General features: G+C 37.0%; 2 protein-coding genes across 4 annotated transcripts in view; both read left to right on the top strand.

The window, feature by feature from the left end:
- Window positions 1–5: 5 nt before the first annotated feature.
- Window positions 6–2283, top strand: lsm1 (LSM1, U6 small nuclear RNA associated). Its single transcript, XM_084086850.1, has 4 exons — window positions 6–626; window positions 968–1036; window positions 1391–1506; window positions 1692–2283. The coding sequence occupies exons 1-4, from the start codon at window positions 581–583 to the stop codon at window positions 1860–1862; spliced, it is 402 nt and encodes a 133-aa protein (XP_083942976.1). The 5' UTR covers window positions 6–580; the 3' UTR covers window positions 1863–2283.
- A 2164-nt stretch (window positions 2284–4447) lies between these two features.
- The window catches only part of grk5l (G protein-coupled receptor kinase 5 like), a 64805-nt gene continuing 55869 nt past the window's right edge, over window positions 4448–13383 (top strand). For all 3 annotated transcript variants that reach the window (XM_084087433.1, XM_084087432.1, XM_084087434.1), the window contains exon 1: window positions 4448–5132. In XM_084087433.1, the coding sequence (XP_083943559.1) occupies window positions 5081–5132 (52 nt within the window). In that variant the 5' untranslated portion in view covers window positions 4448–5080. The remainder of the gene's footprint in view (window positions 5133–13383) is intronic.

Genomic DNA, 13383 nt, shown 5'->3' on the forward strand with positions numbered 1-13383 from the left:
TCGGTTCTTTCTAAAATGTTAAACGAGCGTTTCAGTGATTATTTTACTAAACAACGTAATAACGTCAACATGTACTTGATTCGTTCATTTTAAAAAGTGTTTTTATTGTAATTTCACATGTCACAGGTTCAATTGGTTGAACTCATGAAAACAAAAATAATTTAGAACCTAAATATACGTTTCAGTTACATTAAATAATACTTAAATCCATTTACATCTCTTGACTGAAAATGTATTAGGTTTCAGTCCAATTCATTCATTAACAAGATACGACTCTAACGAAAGCTTTTTTCCCCCCATAAATCGGATATCGCAACTGTTAGATTTTGTAATTTAACCTCTGATCATCAGTGAATCTAACTAAAAACACAGAGAAATAACTTTAGCGCTATTTGGGATAAAGAAATAATTTAAAGCAACGCTTGGGACCTTTGGAACGAGCAGTAAGGAGTGGGGTTTAAAGGGTTAAATTGAACCGGAAGCACTTGTTTCTGTGTTACATCCTGTGGAATAAGGAGACACTTTTGAAATGGTCCATGGCTTGATACTTTACGTTTAAAAACTCCCAAATGTTAGCAAAATGAATTACATGCCAGGGACTGCGAGCCTCATCGAGGACATTGATAGTAAGTCAATTGCGAAATGATTCAATATATTGGATTCACCCCGGCGAGAGACACACTCGACGTTGTGTAATGATGTTCGCTTAGACGCTTTTATAAAAAGCATTTATAAGAGTCACGTTGGTGTTACATGTTTTAGCTAAACATGTAAATCTAGTGCTGCTCTTTGCTATTGTTCCGCAAACCGAGCTAGTCTGAATAATAGTTCACGTGAATAATAATTGCCTCCATACAGGTGTTCGTGTGATAACATGAATTAATGACAGAAATCTCAAAGTTCAACAGTATACATGTGACTCACGATGCTTTAATTTCCTCTTTTTTTTCTTTTTCTTTTTTTATAGAAAAACACCTTGTTCTCCTTCGCGATGGAAGAACATTGATTGGGATCCTTAGAAGCATAGATCAGTTTGGTATGTATAGTGGCCTGACATTATTTTGCAAGCATCTATTTTTTATTTTTATTTCAATGTATTTTTCATCATTTACGCTCTCTCATGAAGGTCCATACTTGTATGCAATTCAATGAACACACTAAAAATGTAGAAAAATGTCTCTTTATTTTGTCCACACCGTAAAGTCAATGTTATTTGGACCCCCACATATTTTAATGAGAGTGACAGAATATACATTATTGGTTGAATTATGTCTTTAAGACTAGTAGTAATGTGAAAAGAAAAACTGACATTGCTCAGTATGAATGTTTATTTTCATTGTAAAATGTGCCATTATATTTGAACCTGCATGATTTCTTTTTTCTTCCACAGCCAATTTAGTTTTGCATCAAACAGTTGAACGAATCCACGTAGGTAAAAAATTTGGTGACATACCTCGTGGAATATTTGTCGTGAGAGGAGAAAATGTCGTCTTGCTTGGGGAAGTAGTAAGTACATGTTTTCATCGTCCTGCTACCCTTGGGATGATTTTATGACTTATAATATTTGCAAGCCATGTGGCGTATGATGAGACAACATTTCATGAGGTTAACAAATCAGAAATTTAGCTTATTTTATCATTTTTGGGGGATTTTCCATAATAATAGAATAATACGCTATTTTCCCCTTCCAGGATCTGGATAAAGAATGTGATCAAATCCTCCAGCGAGTTTCCATTGAGGAAATTCTGGAGGAACAGCGGACAGAACAGCAAGCCAAGCAGGAGTCCGAGAGATTGAAGCTACAGGCAGTGAAAGAGCGAGGTTTATCGATTCCTAAAGCTGACACGTTAGATGATTTCTGAAACAAAATTTAGTTCTTTTTTGGATGATTTTATTTCTGTTTTATTGGATGATTTTGTTTGGTATGAGACGACAGTCTGTCTTGACTTTGAAATCATTCTGTCCATTGATAGAGTGAGTCTGACAAGATTATGACTTCAAGATTTTGTTTCACTAGTTGCTTGTAAAGGCACGTTTTGAGAATTGCCTACCATCTTTGTTTTTTAATGGCTGATGCCATAGTGAAATGAAGGATGGACCAAACTGAAGCACTTGTTGACGTTTAGTTTAAAATTAAACAACTGTAAATGTACACAAGAAAAGTTTATTTCAGTGTTTACTATGTTATGGAAATGACGCTATGGTTAAGTTGGTGTACTGTATAATGTAAAACGCAACAACACTGAAAATATTTTTGTTCTATTAAACCTGTTTTATACTGATGACAGGCTTTTAATTAATTGTCGCTCTGTTTGATTCTGAGAAACCAAATATAAATTTGATGTATTGTTTTTGGATTAATCTCCAGAAATGTTCTTAGTAGCCAATCAACACAAGGGATGGTGTTTTAAAACATTAGGGTGTAACTATTTACACTACTGTAGATTAGAACACAGAGTAGAATTATTATATAAAAAATATATTTTTATATATGAATAATATAACTATTTAAATGTATTTTAGAATTAATTTTAAAATCTCCACAATTACAGAAGTTTATTATATGCTTCAATTGTGCCCTCAATAGGGATATAAGGTTTTTTATGTGAAACATGTCCTTGCATCAATCGGTAGCTAGGGGGTGGTTTTGCATTTGTTCTGTTTTGAGACAATAGTTCATGGAGAGAAGGACAGTTTAAAGCTTGTGTTAGACAGCAATACTTTTTCACATAGTGAGAAGAGAACATGTCATGGCTACAGTGACTATATTAGACTAAATTTATTACAGTGAGTATAATAATTTTATTTTGATCCCGAATCTTGATGTTGAAGTGTATACGCTCTTAATGATTGTTTCATATTAATAAGCTCAGAGTAGGCTATTTGAGAATACCTCAAATGTACAAAAGAAATGCCCTAAATTTCACTATATTGGGTTTAAATGTGTTTATTATTAATATATTACTTAAAATAATAACTATAACAAAGCACAATGATACAGGGGACTGTACAACAGCTAATGTTTGTCGAGTTTCACTCTCCCAGAAAGTTTCACTACAATAAGTGCAAATGAGAAACAGAAAACCCGGAGTGGAACAGAGTGATTGAAAATCCTTTGGGAGGTAAAATCTGGATTTCAGTAGCCTATGTGCGTTGTTTGGTGACACCAAACTTGATGCTTTGCTTGTTGCTTTGACAAAAAGAAGCAAAAATATACATAATAGCTTGTCAAATTTTGTCTGAAACATAATTTATTGAGTAGGCTATTAAAGGGATAGTTCACCCAAAAATGAAAATTAGCCCATTATTTACTCACTCTCAAGTCATCCTAGGTAGATATAACATTCTTCTTACAGACAAATACATTAAAAAATGTCCTGCTCTTCCAAGATTTAGAATGGCTGTTTCTGTTTTGAAGTCCATAAAAGTGCATCTATCCATCATAAAAGTGCTCCACACTGCTCTGGGGGGTTAATAAAGGTCTTCTGAAGTGAAGCGATGAGTTTGTGTAAGAAAAATATCCATATTTTAAACTTTATAAAGTAAAATAACTAGCTTACGGCCAAACACACATACGGATTCCACTTAAGTCTAAAGCGCAACTTATGCGAGCAATACGACATACTGCTGATATTTACGCTATACGCCATGACCCGCACTACGCTACTTCTGACATCATAAGTTGTGTAAGTTGCACAAGTATACTGTGTTTGGCCGGAAACTAGAATTTTACTTTGTAACGTATTAAATATAAATATTTTTCTTACACAAACTCAACGCTTCCCTTCAGAAGGCCTTTATTAACCCCCCGGAGCCGTGTGGAGCACTTTCATGATGGATAGATGCACTTTTATGGACTTCAAAACAGAAACAGCCATTCACTGCCATTATAAAGCTTGGAAGAGCCAGGACATTTTTTAATATAACTCCGATTGTACTCGTCTGAAAGAAGAATGTCATAGGATAACTTGAGGGTGAGTAAAATGTAAATCATGGGCTAATTTTCATTTTTGGGTGAACTATCCCTTTAATATCTTAAATGGTTTAAAAAAAAAGCAATACCACAATGCGCATTTGTGTTGGTTGGTCTAATTATCAGCATGGCTGTGAATAACGTGTTCAAAATAATTCTTGTTCATGCCTGATCAAATTGATATCTCTGATAGTGATAAGTCAAAATGGTCCATTAGCCTGAACACAAAACTCATGTTCTTAGGAAATGGACTTGAAATGGCCCCACTTAAATGAAAAAAAAGAAGAAGTGTAATTCGTCTTCGCTATTTATTGGCCTTGACTTTCAATCCCGGGCTATCCCACTTTCTATTATTGCGCTCAGTGCCGACTGAAAGAGCGGGAGCGGCTTGAATGTGCTGCTATCAAATATCCTTTGACAGCCATGCATGCTTGTTCTTCAAGGCTCGTGCGTCACAGCTGCATTTGAACACGCCCCTTTCAAACGCTTGTTGAATAGGAATGACAAGGAAACATGACAAGCGCTAAAGATGAATCTCGTACACCGTTATAACTGCGTGCGTCCTCAACCTTTCGCATCGCTTCGCCATTTGAACACCGCTCTACCGCTGTAAATCTGAACGGAGCCACGGGGAAAGCCGCTTGGGACCCAGCCAAAAATTACAACTGAAAGCAGAAACCCAACCCTGCTTCGATTACGCACCGAGAGAGGGAGCACGCTGATAGTGACAGCGGCACTTCAACAACTCCTGTATGATCGACCGTACTCTACTTGATCCGTTTTCTGCCGTGCACCCTCAAAGGATGTAGACCTCGGCCTGCTGTCTTTGGCATGTACGTTTTAACGTGACTTGTCGCCAGTGGCTCGACAACGCTGTGTTTCAACAGGCAATGCCTTCCTTACGCCTTTTGTGGCGCAAACTACAACAACCACACGCGTGTGTCCGCGATTCGTTGTTTTACGTGTGTATACGTGTGTTGGTAATTTAAAATGCCTAGGTTTTGATTTAAATACTTTTATAAGGACGGAAAATAGCGTATTCTGCTGGGAGGAGCAATAAGGAGCTCTATCTACTCTTCGGCTTCCACGGCAATATCACGGCGTTTGATGGAGCTGGAGAATATTGTTGCAAACACGGTACTCTTAAAGGCAAGAGAGGGTGAGTACGGAAAATGAAAATGTTATGTATTATAATTAATTTAATCGTATGTAGTTTGCTAGTTTTTACAGCCAGGAAAAGCCCTGAAACCGCTGCTCGTGCAGCTTTTGTGATGATGTAATCTCAAACAGATGCTGTGTGAATTTATCCAGTACGACATGCAACAACATTGTTTCGAACACCTCCAGCAGTTCTTTCATCTGTTATCGACGTCATGACGCCAGCGTCAAAATGCTATAACATTGTATCTTTTGACAGTTGGTAGTACGTGTTTACGGGTTGAACGCCCGAAAACATCAGCTTCCCACATCCGTTTAACGAGCTGAAAAGCGAGTCGTGATTTTTAAAAATGCAAGTGTGGAGATACTACAAACTTCTCGCGTTGAATAGCCCGTTTTGGTGGTATTTTCTATAGGCTACCTACAATTCATTTCCAGTGAGGTAACGTTAGGCTATAACGTGAGCTGTGTCACTGTGTAAGGAAATGGTAACGTTATGCTACAGCTGCCACCTTTTTAATGTTTTAACACAAAAACACGCACTACTGATGTTATCTCGGTAGGTCCGCCAAACCAGGTCAGCAGTCGATAAGGCGACGCGAACTACGCTTGTCTTCGTTACCGCGAATACCACAATAACCGCTACTTCCTTTGCTCGTGTTTTGATATACGTCCTCGCCAGCCAGACGACCGTTATTACACTGAAGCTTGAATTGATTTAGATTCAAAGTGAATCAAATGTAAACCTGGTCCACAATCCTAGGGTAGAAAGAGTTTTAGTATGTGTTGTGTTTTTGTCAGGCCTCGAATTGAATTACCATAGGACAGATGATAAAGGCTAGCATAAAATAAAGCAACGTTTTTAGGTTTACATATTCCCCATTTTGACAATCAGTGTTAGAAATTATTTTAGCTAAGCTGCTCTCTTGAACCTGTGTGCATCATGGAAAACTATAACGGGGTCTTGGGAACCTGTGTTAGATATGGAACCGGCTGTCTGTTTCAAAAGGAACATAATTAAAATGTAAATTCCATTTACATTTCACACTTCTCTTTTTTGCTTAGAAAGTGAATCTGAGGTGAATTGCTAACTCTTGAATCCCAGTCTATAGTTACAATTCAAACATTCATTCAGATTTTGCTGCTTGCAGTTTGTTGTGATCTCCAGTTACATCTCAGTGCTGTCATTCATCTTGTGCTTCTTGCCATCTGTCGTGATACTTCAGAGCTCAGTTATGACATTGTTCAGCAAAAATGGCAAAATATGGAGCTGGTGAACCTTGTTAACCATAGCTTCCACAAACGTCTTGCACCATTGGCTCCATTAATTACCCAAATTCTCTTGTGGACTGAAGGCACAAGCCCAAACATTCAATTCCTGTGCTCATTGTTGCCCTTAGCCGAGAGTTTACCATAAATGACCAGGTTTTGACAAGTGTTAGATTTACAGTGTACCCTCACTATGTTGTTGAACAGAGAGCACTAGCCTTGGCCAGTAATGTTAGCTGATCTATAGACAAATAATGTAGAGAATTTTTTTTTAAATGATGAAGCTTGGTTTATTTTGCTTTTCCACACTTCAGATAAGTAGACAAAATAGTTTCTCTCAATGGACAGCAGGGTTTGCAGAGTGTTTGTGTGGATGGTAATGTGGGTGAGTGTACATAGTTTAATAGTTAAAGGAACATTTCACAACACTTTGTACAAATATTGAAAAAAGCCTTTTTACAAACATGTTTCTCGTCATGCTACTGCTCTTATTCATGTTGAAACCCTTCTGAACATACAGTAAACATCAGGAAATCAGTCTTTTTAAAGTGGTCTTGTGTTTATTGATGTGTGCAGTTGTCTGTGTGTGTGCATGTGTGTGAGAGGGCACTTGTTCAGTGAGGGTCTGCTTTGTTTGTTCTATATCCATATGTGTGACCCCCCCCCCCCCCCCCCCCCCCCAATTTGTTTATCACGCTGTGTTTGGAGCAGAAAATGAAGCGCAAGGCACGCAGTCTCTCGTCCAAATGTTCGACTAGCAGCAGATAACAGGAAAAGCAGAGTTTACAGGCCGCACAGTCTGTTTACATGGCTGAAGCCACGCTTCCGAAATCATTAGAGAGTCCGGCCAGAGCCAGGCAGCCCCAAACTAAACAGAAATCCCATCTTACGTCTGCTATGATATTCTACTTGGAGATATTCAGGAGCAGACATTGGAAAAAGGTAGGCCCCTTGTGTGTAGTCTTAATTTGTACTGAATTCTTAATTATTCATGTAGCCTGCCATAAGTCTATGACAGTTTGACTAACTTTCTCTTTGATCTGTCAGTCCACTTTGACGTAGTCAGAGCTCAGAAAACATGTTGCACTAATGCACATTATAATATTGAAGCCCAGTGAAAGATAAAAAGAGTTTACAAAAATAAATTTCTCACTCCACTCAACTGTGAGATGTAAAGGCATGGGGTTCTATATTGTAGGGACTTATTGTGTCACAATTACGCTCTAACATTTTGGAATGCAGACACATTAAATTGAGCTAGCATTGCAGTATGTGCATGCGTATTTGCGTAGAGTATGTTTTGGGCATGATCACCCTTTCCTGCCACCACTAGTGACATAATTTCCTACGGTAACACCATGTCTACACCGGACGTAAGCGGCGTGACTTGACAAAATACAATAGAACCCATTATAATCAGTGATGCTGTCCACACTGGATGCGACGCGACACGTCAAATTCCAGTAAACTGATGCCTGGTTCTATTTCTGACATATTGCATATTCCAAACAAATAGATTTGCAATGGTCGCATTGCATTGTCCAGTGTAGACACAGAAAGCCTCTAGCTGTTGCGGCACAACTTGCTGCATCAAGTGAAGCGATCCAATGTTATAGCAAGTCCCAATGCACATATGCCTACATTATGCAGTTCTTTAAGCCTAGTAAATTTCCACAAACGTGAGCTGAAAGAATTGATTAGATTTATGAGGGAAGTTAATTCGCAAATGGAGAAATATCAAGATGACAAGGGAAACTTATCAGTCAAGTTCATGACCTCAGATATCGGGTGTGATTATTATAGACAGACAATACTGGCAGATAGGTCATAAAAAATAGCCTCATTGTCTTCAGTCCAGGGTCAGCTCAGAGTAGGATGTAAAGTCAACATGAAATCAAATCTGACCCCGTTTAGTTTTTTTTATGCAACGTGAATGATTCATTGGTGGATGTTATTCCAAAGAAATATGTTTTTCTTCATAATCCTTAAATGTATTAAGGTTCTCTTCCTCTGAAACTACTTTCATTTTCAGCTGATGTCACTGATGACATTTATTATTTAGGCATTATTTTAGCAATTTTTCATTTGATTTGGTTTTATTCTATTATGGATCATCACCCACTTTTTACCATCCAACCCCTACTTTTCCCTCGTGAACAGTTTGATTAATTATGGTTTGGAGGTGGAATAAACAGTAAATCAAATAACAGTAAAAGATCTATGAGGAAAATAATTACTATCATTTGTACTATCAAATCTCAGTATAGGTGTGAATCTTATCCTGCCTCACCATTCTATTTGATCACAATTCAGAGGGTAATGATTTGATTATAAAATGATGCTCAATATATCACAATGGAGCTTCATCCAATTCTTTTTTTAAATAATAATTTCTACATTAATAATCACAATATAGTTTTTTTTTGTAATCTTTGCTATTAAAAATAAGAACAAAGCTGCAAATAACAACCAGTAGAACAAATACAAGAAAGAAACGTGTGCTTTAATGTGTGAAACGTGTGTAAGTGCTTTGCATTTTTTTTATTTTTATATCTATTTAACTGAAGCTTTCAAGTATGAAATTGTAGAAATAATTACAATTACATTAATTACAAATAAACAAATTATTATATAAAGCTGCAAAAGTTATTCAGTTAAGAGCAGTGAGTGATTCCCTCTTTTCTTTTGTTGTTTGATTAACATTAATGATGCAGATAGTAGCAGGTTTATTATATTAAGACCTAATGCACGGATTTATTTTCTCTTTTAATGCATGTTCTTTTCTTTAAAACTGAAATGTGCCCAAATATCTGCTTTCAAGAAGTTAGTTATTATCTGCGAACATCAGATGCAAGTGCATAGTGCATAGGCGAAGGACATATGCATTTTTTTATTAATGTATGGTAAGAGTACTTTATTTCACAACAAAACATTACATTAATATGTATGATTGGCCTATTTCATTTTTAAAATAATCGATTATTTCGTTTTTATGCAGAATTGTTCACATCCGCATTGTGATGCAGTGTAAAAACTATTATATTCCCATGTTTTCATAACTTTGACAATTGATTGTTGTCAGTGCAATTTCTGGACAACTGGTCAGTCTTAAAGGTGCAGTAAACGATTTCTGAGAAACTCTGTTGAAAGTGAATCGGACCAAGCACAACACACTTGTAGCCAATCAGCAGTAGGAGGCATTTATGCTGTTCCATCAGCTCCATCTGATGTCAGTGAACGTGCATTTTCATTCAGCCACCGTTTCGTCATGCTGCACATGCGTGTTTGGCTTGTTTACACAAGTGTGTGTGCATGCTTCTTTGACACAGCATACAGCAGTGTTGAAAAAGTATTCTTAAAATGCAATCTAAAAAATCTGAATAATTCAAAATAAATAATTATTCACGGTATTTTGAAGGGCCCACAATAACAATATTGTGCATATTCATTACTGTGATACATCGTTGGCACATGTCTAGGGAGGAAACAGAGTGAACGAGGGAGATTTGAAGAAAGACTACAGAAAGAGAGATGGCTGAGAGACATTACAAACGAGAAATGGTCAGAGAAATATCACTGGAAAAAGAAGGCTTATGAGCTTTAAGACCCAAGTTAATATTAGGAAGGATTTTATTTTTCCTTGTAGTTCGTTCGTCATCTTTTCTTTATTTTTTGTGAAGCCTTATTTTGCTTCGCTTCAGCTATAATAAAGAGACATCCACTCTTGCATTGCATGTTTGTGCATTTTGGGGGCTGAGCAATGAATCGAGGGGTGTGTTTGTTTGGGTTGATTTCACGATTTCGATTTTATTTTTAAATGTTTAACTAGTCAACATAACTATGATTCAAGTAACATTCTCTATTAACCATCTTTTCAAAAAAAGTTATATTCCAGGTGCACCACACCTGAAGTGATCAACATGGTGTAAATGTAAAACAAATGACGTATTTGTTAAATATCTTTGCAGAAAATATGCATGAACTATGAAGGCAAAAATTGTACAAACGTATCTTAAACATATCCTATATACTATAGCGTTTGAAAGCAGGCGTCTATCAGTGAATCCCTAATAAATCCACTGATAAACTTTCAAGAAGCTTTCAAATGCTCCTGTGTGTAACTGTTTAAGCGCTTGGTGAAGACAACATGTTTTTGAAGCGTTGATCATTGTAGCCAATCACAGACATATTTATGTTGAGCACGTGAACAGAACGACCAATCAGTGACATATATGTTGAGTGTGTAAACACAATGGCCATTCAGAGACATATATTTTGAGTGTGTGAACACAATAGCCAATCAGAGACATATATGTTGAGCACGTGAATGCAATGGCCAACCAGAGGTGTTCAGCATCACTCAAAATGCTAGAGGAAAATGCTGGTATCGTCATATTTTTAAAATTTCAGTACCAAAGTCGGTACTTTTGGCAACACTAATCCTGACCCATCCCAATTTGTAGATTGTTCCATTATTAAGCTGACAGAATTACAGTAAATGTACCATGGAACAATAACTAAGAGCAGCCCTTTTAACCAGGACTTTAGGTAAAAAAAAAAATTCCTTTGGCATTCTCTCATGGAAGTACCATTGTATTGGTTTCTTTTCAAAGAATGAGTGAGTGAGTGACTGTGTCTGAGAGATGGTGGGGGGTGAATTCCTAAGCAAGGCTGTAATCTGACCCTGGCCTCCAAAGACAGCATAGGCGATGTGGAGTGCACGTCGTAACCCATGACGACGGCGGACGAGGGGGCTCTCCTTCCCATTCAAGAACTCTGGATCTGGCAGACTGCTCCTCTTTGCTGGAAACTGCCGTGTGAAATCCTGAAGAATAAACACCATCCAGACCCATGTAAAGAGGTAGTCAGAGGCAAATGAGGAGACTGAAGTACAGAGAGCAAAAAAAAGAGTGATAGAGAATGCAAGGCAATGAACGAAAGGAGAAAGAACTAAGAAGAAATATTGTGTCACAGACATAACAAGCGGGAAATCTGCTGCTGCTGCTTTGGCCAGATGCTAAAAAGTTGCGCCACTGCGTTGAGAAATTACATTCTTGTGTTGTTAATACACAGCTTGCAGTGTTAAAATGCACTCTGTCGTAGAAGCATTGTCTAATGTAGTTTTACACTATCATAGGTGACTCTTGCTAAAGGAAGGATCTACTAGGCATGGGCAATGATTTTGCTGGCTGTATACAGTTAAGCTGCTGAATGTTGCTGTTATTATCTTTACGATAAAACAGATAATTTAATAGTAATAGTATTTTATATATATATATATATATACACACACACACACACACACACACACACACACACACACAGGCATTGGTCTGATTCTCAAAGAATGCATAAAAATGTGTACGTTGAATACTGTGTTAGTTGCTTTGGATCAAAATGTCTGTCAAATGCGTAAATGTTATTTGATCTTCATTTGCTAGTTTTGGTGTGAATCCATTATTCTTTTGAATAATTCAAAGTAATTCACAGAAATGAATCATAGAAGTGTCAGTGTGCCATTTATTTGTAGTTAATGAAAATATTTCATTACTTTTAGTTAGTACTACCAAGTATTATGTAGGCCCTATTTATATATTGGTGCATATAGCATAACTGAAATTATTAAACATAATTCTTGGCAGTGTTCATTCAGTGAAAAAATGTAAATATACCATGATTAAATTAGATTTTTGATAAAAAATAGATAATGTATTTACTGCACTGCTTGATCAAACGAATCTTTAATTTCTCTAAATAAAAAAACAATCGTTTTATGTTGGTTCATAGCAATGTTATATGAATATAACAATGGGGTATATTTTATTAACTGTCTTCTAAAGGCTAAATTTTTATTTTATTTTATTATTGCTACTTTGAGTAGGCCAGGCATACATAATTCTCACATAACATTTTGCTGAACCATTGTTTATCCACACCCAGTCTAGCAGTGACTGCCGCATTAGATGGATGTGTTGTGGTACAAGCAGCACAAATATGTAGCAGAAGTGCTGAAGCTTGTGTTGGGCCGAGACTGATTGGCGTGAAAATTGAATTTGACTTGCTGTAAATGGCCAGTTGGTTTGCGAGCGGACGTCTGTTGCCTTAGCTGATGTAATTTCTGTCTGATCTAATTCCACACGGTCAATATCCATACTAACTTGTTGACTGACTTGTGGCGTTGGTCACATTTAGAAGTGGTCGAGGGAAAGTTGCGTGTGCTACTGAAATGGCTGGGTTATGTTTGAAGTCAGACTTCAATGATTTTTATTCAAATGTGGATGTATCAAGAGAAGAGAGCTGGGTGTTTGGGAAATGTATGCACATGTGAAAAAGTATGACCTCCACTGTCAAGGACGTGTCCCTTTCCTAGTTATTAGATATGGGCCAAATTGTCCCTCCACAATATTTGATATTCTTGATGCTGCTCTTGTGCACTCTATTATGCACCACTCTGTATATTGTTAGAATGACAGAAAGTTTTAAAAGTTCATTTTTAGGATGGTCTACTTCAGTGGTCTAACGGCGTTCGTCAATGAGCGTTTACATACACTTAACCTGATTATGCTTAATAATCTGACTAATCTAATAATGCATGTGGTTATATAAAAACATCAACCCTCAAGGTCAAAAATGGCTTAAGCATAAACCAATCGGCATTTTTGCCTCTTACCCCGATTTTGCCCGGCTTGTAAACACATTAACCTGCCATCTATCGGCTTATTGAAGTGCGCATGTGTGATATGTAACCTCCACACAGTTCGAGTGGGTCAATGTAGGGGAGGAGGAAATAAATGGCAAGCTCCGATATTATAAAAATGTGTTGGAAACACAGTTTACTTGTGTTGATGGATTATCTGTTTGCTTGTGAACCGGGACAACTTATTGGTTAATTCAATAAGATGATTTTCAGGAGTTTTTCATCAAATCGGTGTGCATGTAAAAATGCTCAATGTTAAAATGTTTGAAGGCGGGCTTTATTGTTC

Source organism: Abramis brama (genome assembly GCF_963993115.1).
Source record: "Abramis brama genome assembly, chromosome: 16".
Lineage (NCBI taxonomy): Eukaryota > Metazoa > Chordata > Actinopteri > Cypriniformes > Leuciscidae > Abramis > Abramis brama.

Bases quoted from the DNA above. Each gene is read 5' to 3' on its own strand.
- lsm1 (XM_084086850.1), top strand. From the start codon at position 581: ATGAATTACATGCCAGGGACTGCGAGCCTCATCGAGGACATTGATA. The intron at 1,037-1,390 runs GTATGTATAGTG...TTTCTTCCACAG, and splicing joins TAGAAGCATAGATCAGTTTG to CCAATTTAGTTTTGCATCAA. The intron at 1,507-1,691 runs GTAAGTACATGT...TTCCCCTTCCAG, and splicing joins TCGTCTTGCTTGGGGAAGTA to GATCTGGATAAAGAATGTGA.